General features: G+C 47.8%; 1 protein-coding gene across 3 annotated transcripts in view; it reads left to right on the top strand.

Moving 5' to 3' along the window:
* The first annotated feature begins 701 nt into the window (after positions 1–701).
* The window catches only part of IRAG2 (inositol 1,4,5-triphosphate receptor associated 2), a 175,307-nt gene continuing 165,017 nt past the window's right edge, over positions 702–10,991 (top strand). For 2 of the 3 annotated variants that reach the window (XM_029057333.2, XM_029057309.2), the window contains exons 1-4: positions 702–768; positions 2,581–3,223; positions 4,268–4,396; positions 10,494–10,674. In XM_029057333.2, coding sequence (XP_028913166.1) covers positions 2,623–3,223; positions 4,268–4,396; positions 10,494–10,674 — 911 coding nt within the window. In that variant the 5' untranslated portion in view covers positions 702–768; positions 2,581–2,622. The remainder of the gene's footprint in view (positions 769–2,580; positions 3,224–4,267; positions 4,397–10,493; positions 10,675–10,991) is intronic. The other variant, XM_029057324.2, reaches the window with a different exon arrangement.

The following is a 10,991-nucleotide window of genomic DNA, read 5'->3' as shown; positions in this document are numbered from 1 at the left end:
TAAATGCTGATGAATGAATGAATATGGGGGACACATCCATTGGGAGCAGTGGCATACCAAAACATCCAAATAATTGTGATAATGATGCTATTTGTTAAGCCCTTATTAGGCACCAGACATTGTACTAAGCGCCGGGGTGGATGCAAGCATATCAGATTGGACACAGTTCCTGTCCCACATGGGCTAGCTGAAAGGACGAGGAAGGAGGAAGCAAAACAGGTTCTGAATCCACATTTTACAGATGAGGAAACTGAGGCCCAGAGAAGTGAAGTGACTTGCCCAAGATCACTCAGCAGGCAGGTGGCAGAGCTGCAATTGCAACCCAGATCCTCTGACTCACAGACCTGGGCTTTTTCTACCAGGCCAGGATGCTTCTCACTGTTATTACTAATCCTTATTATGAATTAATATACAATTATAAAAAATAATAATACACACTACAGAAAATAAAAGCAAAAGTCAGTAGTATAACGATGGTATTTGTTAAGCTCTTAGTTGGCCATTAGCAAATTCAGCAACTGCCTTATTCCAAGGACACAGATGCTAAGAATCCCACCCTGATGATAACGCAAAGGCAACCACCAATCAGCTCAAAAACCTGCTGTCTTTCCACCTACTCAAAAATCACCTAGGCCGTTTCAGATCTGCTATTTAAGAATTAAACCAAGGGAAGGAGGGTTTGGCCAGTTTTATCACGTTACTGGCTTTTCTGTCTTAGGAGCTGAAGGTTGGGGGTTTCCTAACCATTGTTTTTGCTTTATTTTTCCTGTAAGTGTATTTGAGCTAGACACTGAATGAAGGAGGTCATCGTATTTGCTAAAAACAACTGCATGTTTTTATTTGACCTGAGCCTCCCTTAAACAGTCTTCTTTAACTTTGTTTTCTCTTTGAAGTCTACTGCTTTCTGCAAGAGGTTTAAATGTGGTATTAGGTGATAATTACTTTAACTCAGAATGATAATTGTGGTATCTCTTAAATGCTTTCTATGTGCTAATCCCTGGGGTTGTTACAAGGTAATTAGAATGGACACAGTTCTTTGCCCTAAATGGGGTTCACAGCCTAAGGTGAGGGAGAATAAATGTTGAATCCCCACTTAACATATGAGAAAACTGAGGCACAAGGAAGTTTAGATGATTATCTGAGAGGCAGAGCTGGGGTTTGAATCCGGGTTCCGTGACTCATTTTACCACCTCTTCTAAAACAGAGGTTTCCCTTTCAAAGCTAATCGGGGTGTGAGCAAAGCTCTACTCAGAATTCTCAGTTCTCTTGTTCCTCAGAGGACAAAACTGTGATTGTTTTGAGAACAAGGCCTGCTCTAGAGAACACCGGGGCCTAACACAATAGAAATGCTAAACCATCATAGGCAGTTTGAAATTTCTTTTTGAGGTCAAAAATTTGCCTCCTCCTTTGGGAATCACTGAACTTCACAAGGTCTGTGGAAACAGGGGGACAATTTTAGGTTCTCTAACTCTAAAATGTCTACTGCCTTAGATCTTTTTTGAGAGGCATGAATTCATACTTAAGTGGTGATGCCCACCAGAGGCTGTTTATTCCTCTGTGGATCTTGATGGGAGAAACTCTTCATAAGAACCTTCTCTGCCTTTTAAAATAGGCACCCATCTCTCCTTGGAAACAAGGATACAAGATTGAGGGGACTTTGAATCTGGAAACAGAAAGAGTATGGGCCTGGGAGTCAGAGGACCTGGATTCCAATCCCAGTTCTGTCCCTTGTCTGCTGTGTGACCTTGGGCAAGTCACTTAACCTCAGTGTGCCTCAGCTCCCTCATCTGTAAAATGAGAATTAAGACTGTGAGCCCCATGTGGGATATGGACTCTGTCCAACCTGATTAGCTTGTCTTTATTCAAATATTTAGTACAGTGCTTGGCACATAGTAAGCGCTTAACAAATGCCATTTTTTTTTAAAAAAAAAAGCAAATCTTGGCAGTAGGAGGAGCATAGAAATGGGATGAGATTGAGGGGGAAAAATATCTTAAGGTATCTAACTTGATTTCATCATTTGAGTTTACTCAATCGTTTTGAGCGCTTACTTTATGCAGAACACTGTACTAAGCAGTTGGGGGAGTACAGCAAAATAATATAACAGACACATTCCCTGCCCACAATGAGCTTTCAGTCTAGAGGAAATTTAGATTTAGATTTTCAAACTTATGGAAAGACTACCTACTGAGCACTCCCTAGGGATGTGATACTGTACTAAGGGGTCAGGCCAATTTTAAGTGTATATTATTGTGGATGCTTTTTCTACCTTGAGAAGCAGCGTGGCTTAGTGGATAGAGCTTGGGCCTGGGAGTCAGCAGGACCTCAGTTCTAATTTGACTCTGCCACATCTCTGCTGCTGTGTGACTTTGGGCAGGTCACTTTGTTTCTCTAGGCTTCAGTTATCTCATCTGTAAAATGGGGATGTGTGAGTCCCATGTGGGACAGGGACTTTGTCCAACCTGATTACCTTTTATCTCCCCCAGCTCTTAGAACAGTGCTAGGCACATAATAGGAGCCTAACAAGTACCATAGTTATTATTAATGATTATTAGCATTGTTATCTTCTGTTTGGCCTTCAGAACTGCGTGCTCTGTGGTGAGATTCTGGGGGACGATTCAACGATGGGGCCTGCAGAAGATGCCGGAAATAAACGGCACAATCCTGTCGAAAGCATCTGCCGGAAACTCCAGATGATTCAGAGGATGAATCCGCCTTCCAGCGTTGTGACACTTCCTACCAAAGCTCCGTCAGAGAGCACTGGTCATCGCCGCGGCGAAAACGCCAAGGACAATCTCGAAGCCACCTTGAGGGCCCCGACGGTGAAAAGCCAACTTGCCGCCAATTTCTCAAGCCCCGATGGTGGCGATGGACTCTTTCTGAGACCGGGGACGATGTCTCCGAGCCCCACCTGGATGCCTGGGCTTCGTTCGCCTGAAAAGAGAGCAGGCCTCTTCCGTCCCCGCCGTTCGGAGGGTGGCCTCCAACCGAGACGGGCGTTTTGCTGGAACCAGAGCTCTTTGACCCCACGTGTCCGGAGAGAAAGACCGTACGTTCCCTCGGCCCGACGTCTGTTCTCCGACAGTCCCCCGGAAAGTGACCTGCTCACCTCGACCCCTGACTCCAGGGCCTCTCGTGACCAAAGGCGCAATCTTTCTGCTCTCCAGTCTTCAGTGGTGAAGAGGTTGTCTCTGGGCGGAGGAGGTAACGGAGGTTTCTTCTACGGTATGTGGTGACAGATGGTTATTCTCCCTACCCCTCCAAAGCCTTATTGAAGGCACACCTCCTCCAAGAGACCTTCCCTGATTTAGTCTTCTTTTCCTCTTTTCCCTCTGTGGCTCCTTTTATTCATCCCCCCACCTTTCCCAGCCCCACAGCCTTTATATACATATCTGTAATTGATTTATTTATATTGTCTGTCTCCCCCTCTAGACTGTAAACTCACTGTGGGCATGGAATGTGTCTTTTAATGTTTCTATTGTACTCTCCCAAGTGCTTAATACAGTGCTCTGTACACAGTAAGAGCTCAATAAATCAGATTGAATCAGTGAATGAATAATCCAAAGCAAACATATTGCTTGAAATTCTGAGATGGGAAATAATAATCATACTTGTTAAGCACTTACTATGTGTCAAGCACTGTTCTAAGTGCTGGAGTGGATTCAAGTTAATCAGGCTGGACACAGTCCTTGTCCCTATTGAGCTCAAAGTCTTAATTGTCATTTTACAAATTAGTTCACTGAGGCACAGAGAAGTGAAGTGATTTGCCTAAGGTCACCCAGCAGATGAGTGGCAAAGCCTGGTTTAGAACCCGGGTCCTTTTGACTCCCGGGCCTGTGCGCTATCTACTAGACCCCACTAATTCAACTCTCCTGATTTCCAGTCCTTTGCTCTTTCCATTGAGCCACTCCGCAATTGAAATAATCATGGAAATATTGCCTGATTATTCCTCTGTGGACAAACACATTCTCTGGATTTTTTTTTTCCTCCATCTAAAAGTGTTGTGTGTTTTGAGGGGTTGCAATGAAAACCTTCTCCTGAACCTAAGGAAAGTACTTTTAATGTCAAAAACGTGTTTGTTGAATTTCAAGTTTGCACAGGCCCAATACATAACAGCTTCAGGAAAAATGATTACAACAGAACTGTTCCTGAATTAATCAATGACATTTACTGAGCGCTGACTGTGTGCAGAGCCCTGTACTAAGCTTGGGAGGGTACGATACAACGGGGGTGAAATGTGGAATTTCAAAATGCTTTTTCAATCACCAGGATGGAAGCAAGAAACAGATGATGAGGATGATGACTGTGACGATCCAGGAGAGGCCATGTGTGTCAGCAACGTTTGTGAGGAGGAGTTGCTCCTTAATATCTTTTATGCATGTGACCCAGAGCAGAAAGGTAGATGGGGAATTTCACTCCTTTATATGCGTTGGCTCAGAAGTCGGGGATAACTTTTGATTTGGGCAAAGCAAAACTGCTTAGGTGGTCCTGCAGACGTCTTTCAAACTGAAGGCACCTGCCTTAAGTTCGCCTTGCAAGTTTACTCTTCTTTCTTCTTGATACTGTTCTGTCAAGAATAGTAATAGTATACTTACTAATAATTCTAATCATAATGGTGCCTCTTAAGTGCTTACTATGTGTCAGGCAGGGCTGGGAATGTGTCTGTTGTTCTATTGTTCTTAACCAAATGCTTAGTACAGTGCTCTGCAAGCATTAAGAGCTCATTAAATGTGATTTAATGAATGAATAAATTATTCTAAGTGTTGGGGTAGATGCCAGTTAATCAGGTAGGACACAGTCCCTGTCCCACTTGAGGCTCACAGTCTTCATCCCCATTTTACAGATGAGGGAACTGAGGCACAGAGAAATGAAGTGACTTGTCCAAGGTCACATAGAAGCAGTGTGCCTTAGTGGAAAGAGCACGTCCTTAGGAGTCAGGTGAAGGGCTCTAATCCTGGCTCTGCAACTTGTCTGCTGTGTGTCCTTGGGCAAGTCACTTATCTTTTCTGGGCCTCAGTTCCCTCATCTGTAAAATGGGGATTAAGACTGTGAGCCCCATGTGGGACAACCTGCTCACCTTGTATCTACCCCAGAGCTTAGAACAGTGCTTGGCACATAGTAAGCACTTAACAAATACCATAATTATTATTATTATGTGGTGGAGCCGGGACTAGAACTGAGGTCCTTCTGACTCCCAGGCCTGTGACCTACCCACTAAACCATGCTGCTTCTTACCATGTGCCAAGCCCTTACAAAACACTGGAAGAGAAATTCTTGGGTATTAGAGAGACTAGACTGTGAGCCCATTGTCGGCAGGGATTGTCTCTATTTGTTACTGGATTGTACTTCCCAAGCGCTTAGTCCAGTGCTCTGCACCAAGTAAGCATTCAGTAAATATGAATGAATGAATGCCTGGTTCTCTAGTATCTTCCTGATCTAAGAATCAAGGTTTGGGGCATTGGAGGCAGACACAAAAGGAGAGATGAAATGTAAACCTAAAAGATGTGGACTGTGATAAACATCAAAGGGCCAATGGGATTCTAGGCTCCTTGTGGATCAGACATTCATTCATTCATATTTATTGAGCGCTTACTATGTGCAGAGCACTGTACTAAGCGCTTGGAATGTACAATTTGGCAACAGATAGAGACAATCCCTGCCCAACAACGGGCTCACAGTCTGAAAGGGGGAGACAGACAAGAGAACAAAAAAGTAGTCTGGCATAAATATCATCAAGATAAATAGAATCATAGATATATACACATCATTAACAAAATAGCGTAATAAATATGTATAAATATGCACAGTGCTGTGGGGAGGGGAAGGGGGAGGGCAGAGGGTTGGACAAGGGGGAAGGGAGAGGGGAGGAGGAGCAGAGGGAAAGGGAGGGCTCAGTTCGGAAAGGCCTCCTGGAGGAGGTGAGCTCTCAGGAGAGCTTTGAAGAGGGGAAGAGAGCTAGTTGCAGTCGCAGTTGTGGACACCCTGGTGACCTCAGGCTTCTAGGAATGGAGAAGGCTCACACTGCTGATATTGCTTGAGTCCTCCCAGGGACTGTAAGCTCGCTGTCCTCTAGACTGTAAGGTCATTGAGGGCAGGGAATGTCTCTCTTTATTGTTGGCGTGTAATAATAATCGTGGTATTGAAGTGCTTACTATGTTCCGGGCACTGTATTAAACACAGGGTGGATACAAGAAAATCGGGTTGAACACAGTTCCTCTCCCACATAGGGCTCACAGTCTTAATCCCCAGTTTACAGATGAGGTATCTGAGTATTCTCCCAAACTCTTACTACAGTGCTCTGCACACAGGAAGCGCTCAATAAATATGATTGAATGGATGATGGGTCTCTCAGTGGCATGAGGGTAATAATAATAATGGTACTCATTAAGTGCTTAGTATGTGCTAAGTACCGTTCTAAGCACTGGGTAGCTACAAGTTAATCAGGTTGGACACGGGCTCTGTCCAACACAGAGCTCAAGCTCTTAGTCCCCATTTTACAGATGAGGGAACTGAGGCCCAGAGAAGTGAAGTAATAATGATAATGATGGCATCTGTTAAGCACTTACTATGTGCCGAGCACCGTTCTAAGCGATGGGTAGATACGTCATCAGGTTGTCCCATGTGGGGCTCACAGTCTTAATCCTCATTTTTTAGATGAGGTAACTGAGGCACCGAGAAGTGAAGCGACTCGCCCAAAGTCACACAGCTGATGAGTGGTGGAGCCGGGATTAGAACCCAGGTCCATTCTGACTCCCAAGCCCGGGCTCTGTCCACTAAGCTACGCTGCTGCTCACTGGGGCAGGGTAACCTCTCTCCATTGTGGCTAGGATTTTGGAAGTTGAGACCAAAGGAATTCATTCATTCATTCATTCAATAGTATTTATTGAGCGCTTACTATGTGCAGAGCACTGGACTAAGCGCTTGGAATGAACAAGTCAGCAACAGATAGAGACAGTCCCTGCCGTTGGATGGGCTCACGGTCTAATCGGGGGGGACGGACAGACAAGAACAATGGCAATAAATAGAGTCGAGGGGAAGAACAACTTGTAAAAACAATGGCAACTAAATAGAATCGAGGCGATGTACATTTCATTAACGAAATAAATAGGGTGATGAAAATATAGACAGTCGAGCGGACGAGTACAGTGCCGAGGGGATGAGAAGGGAGAGGGGGAGGAGCAGAGGGAGATGGGGGGAAAAGAGGGTTAAGCTGCAGAGAGGTGAAGGGGGGTGGTAGAGGGAGTAGAGGGAGAGGGGAGCTCAGTGTGGGAAGGCCTCTCGGAGGAGGTGAGTTTTAAGTAGGGTTTCGAAGAGGGAAAGAGAATCGGTTCGGCGGAGGGGAGGAGGGAGGGCGTTCCGGGACCGCGGGAGGACGCGGCCCGGGGGGCGACGGCGGGATGGGCGAGACCGAGGGACGGCGAGGAGGTGGGCGGCGGAGGAGCGGAGCGTGCGGGGTGGGCGGTAGAAAGAGAGAAGGGAGGAGAGGGAGGAAGGGGCAAGGTGACGGAGAGCCTCGAAGCCTAGAGTGAGGAGTTTCTGTTTGGAGCGGAGGTCGATAGGCAACCCCTGGAGTTGTTTAAGAAGGGGAGTGACAGGCCCAGATCGTTTCTGCAGGAAGATGAGCCGGGCAGCGGAGTGAAGAATAGACCGGAGCGGGGCGAGAGAGGAGGAAGGGAGGTCAGAGAGAAGGCTGACACAGTAGTCTAGCCGGGATATGACGAGAGCCCGTAATAGTAAGGTAGCCGTTTGGGTGGAGAGGAAAGGGCGGATCTTGGCGATATCGTAAAGGTGAGACCGGCGGTCTCGGTGACGGATAGGATGCGAGGGGTGAACGAGAGAGACGAGTCAAAGATGACACCGAAGTTTCGGGCCCGAGAGACGGGAAGGACGGTCGTGCCATCCACAGTGATAGGGAAGTCTGGGAGAGGACCGGGTTTGGGAGGGAAGATGAGGAGCTCAGTCTCGCTCACGTTGAGTTTTAGGTGGCGGGCCGACATCCAGGCGGAGACGTCCCGGAGGCGGGAGGAGATGCGAGCCCGAAGGGAGGGGGAGAGGACAGGGGCGGAGATGTAGATCTGCATGTCATCTGCGTAGAGATGGTAGTCGAAGCCGTGAGAGCGGATGAGTTCACCGAGGGAGTGAGTGTAAATGGAGAACAGAAGAGGGCCGAGAACTGACCCTTGAGGAACTCCGACAGTTAAAGGATGGGAGGGGGAGGAGGCGCCCGCGAAGGAGACCGAGAAGGACCGGCCAGAGAGATGAGAGGAGAACCGGGAGAGGACGGAGTCCGTGAAGCCAAGGTGAGATAAGGTGTGGAGGAGGAGGGGATGGTCGACGGTGTCAAAGGCAGCAGAGAGGTCAAGGAGGATCAGAATGGAGTAGGAGCCATTGGATTTGGCAAGAAGGAGGTCACGGGTGACCTTAGAGAGAGCAGTCTCGGTAGAGCGGAGGGGACGGAAGCCAGATCGGAGGGGGTCCGGGAGAGAATGGGAGTTAAGGAATTCTAAGCAGCGAGTGTAGACGACTAGTGGATGCCTCACTTGGTTGTCGGTTGCTTCTCCATGGGTTGGAGAAGGGGCTGTTGGAAGGCCCGGTGGCCTTTGGGGAGGGCAACCTCTCTCTACCGTGGAAGTCGGGGAGGAAGAGAATAACGGATGGCTCGTTGTGCGGCTGGTCGAGTCCTCCCCGGGTTGGAGAAGGGGTTGATAGGAGTCCCGGTGCCAGATGTGGTGTGGGGGTGGAACCGTGTGTCTGGGGGTGGATAATAAAGGATTCGGTCGATGACTCACGAGGACCCCAATGATCAAGTCCTTCGTGGGCTGGAGAAGTACGCCCAGTCCTCCGAGAACACGACAGTTGGGCTCTTGAGGACCTTCTGTGTTGAGGGAAGTGCGCTAGCGGGAACACGCTCACCGTGACAGACGTCGAGGGCCTGCGCCCAGCCGCTTCCCCCAACGTGGATTCCTGCTCGATCCGGACAGACGCGTGGGGTCGGAAGGATGTTCCCTATTTCCCTCACGCCCTTCCAACTGAAGCATGTGTTCTGGACGAATTGAGTAGGCTCTGTCGCTTTTTCCCATTCCCATAATTTCAGGCTGATTCTCTGCTCTCCAGACCATATGTCATCTCTCAGGAGTGTGGGAATAACCGGCTGAGAATCTTCATTTTTAAATGTTTTTTTCGGACTTCCTTCCTGTCGTCCCCTTCTCCCCTCCCCCGCCACCCCACACGTTTTTCTGTGTGGGTGCCTTCAAAGCCCAGGACCCTGATCGATATCCGTAACTCTGATCTATTTCCCGTCAAGACTGTTTCCTCTAGACTGCAAGCTCGTCTCTAGACTATAAACTCGTGTGGGCAGGGAATGTCACTGTTTACTGTTGTGCTTTACTCTCCCAAGCGCTTAGTACAGTGCTCTGTACACAGTAAGAGCTCAATAAGTACAATTGAGTGAATGCATGAATGAATGTCAAGATGCCAGGTAGTCAGCTGCCAGATAGATGCCAGGTGGGAAGCAGCGTGGCTCAGTGGAAAGAGCCCAGGCTTGGGAGTCAGAGGTCATGGGTTCGAACCCCAGCTCTGCCACTTGTCAGCTGTGTGACTGTGGGCAAGTCACTTCACCTCTCTGTGCCTCAGTTCCCTCATCTGTAAAATGGGGATGAAGACTGTGAGCCTCGCGCGGGACAATCTGATGACCCTGTATCTCCCCCAGCGCTTAGAACAGTGCTCTGCACATAGTAAGCGCTTAACAAATACCAGCATTATTATTAAGCTCCTTGAGGACAAAGATCATAATCATGGTACTCGTTAAGCGCTGACTATGTAGCAAGCACTGTTCTAAGCGCTGGATGAGGTACAATCCTGGCTAATCTAATCCTGGCTCCGCCACTCATGGGCTATGTGACTGGGCAAGTCGCTTAACTTCTCTGTGCCTCAGTTTCCTTATCTGTTAAATGGGGATTAAGACTGTGAGTCCCACATTGGACAACCTGATTACCTTGTATGTACCCCAGTGCTTAAAACAGTGCCTGTCACAAAGTAAGCACTTAACAAATACCATCATTATTATTATTACAAGCTAATCAGGTTGGACACAGTCCCCGTCCCACGTGGGGCTCACACTCTTACTCCCCATTTTCCAGATGAGACAACTGAGGCTCAGTGAAGTGATGTACCCTAAGTCACACAGCAGACAAGTAATAATAATGTTGGTATTTGTTAAGCGCTTACTACATGCAGAGCACCGTTCTAAGCGCTGGGGTAGATACAGGGGAATGAGGTTGTCCCCCGTGAGGCTCACAGTCTTCATCCCCATTTCACGGATGAGGGAACTGAGGCCCAGAGAAGTGAAGTGACTTGCCCACAGTCACACAGCTGACAAGGGGCAGAGTCGGGTAGCAGAAACTGGATTAGAAACCCAGGTCTTTCTGACTCCCAGGCTTGTGTTTCATCCACTAGGACCACACTGACCACCTGATCTTCTTCTCCTTTTCTCCAGGGAAGGTTGCCGTGACGGTAATAATAGATTATCTGAGGCTCACCACCAGTCGGCCTACAGAGGACAGCGGCCTTGAAGAGTTACAGAATATGCTTGACCCTGACAAGGAGGACATTATCGTAGACCTGGACACTTACTATACTATAATGAAACGATGGATAGAAGACTGTAGGAGCAAATGGTAATTCTAATCCCCTTCCTATGTTGGCTGTTATAATTGTAATCCATTCATTCGATCGTATTTATTGAGCGTTTACTGTGTGCAGATCACTGTACTGAAAAGCAGCGTGGCTCAGTGGAAAAAGCCCGGGCTTGGGAATCCGAGGTCATGGGTTCAAATCCCAGCTATGCCGCTTGTCAGCTGTGTGACTTTGGGCAAGTCACTTAACTTCTCTGGGCCTCAGTTACCTCATCTGTAAAATGGGGATTAAAACTGTGAGCCCCACGTGGGACAACCTGATCTCCTTGTATCCTCCCAGCGCTTAGAACAGTGCTTTG

This window comes from Ornithorhynchus anatinus, chromosome 2, assembly GCF_004115215.2.
Source record: "Ornithorhynchus anatinus isolate Pmale09 chromosome 2, mOrnAna1.pri.v4, whole genome shotgun sequence".
Classification (NCBI taxonomy): Eukaryota; Metazoa; Chordata; class Mammalia; order Monotremata; family Ornithorhynchidae; genus Ornithorhynchus; species Ornithorhynchus anatinus.
This window is presented reverse-complemented; position numbering and strand designations above follow the sequence as displayed.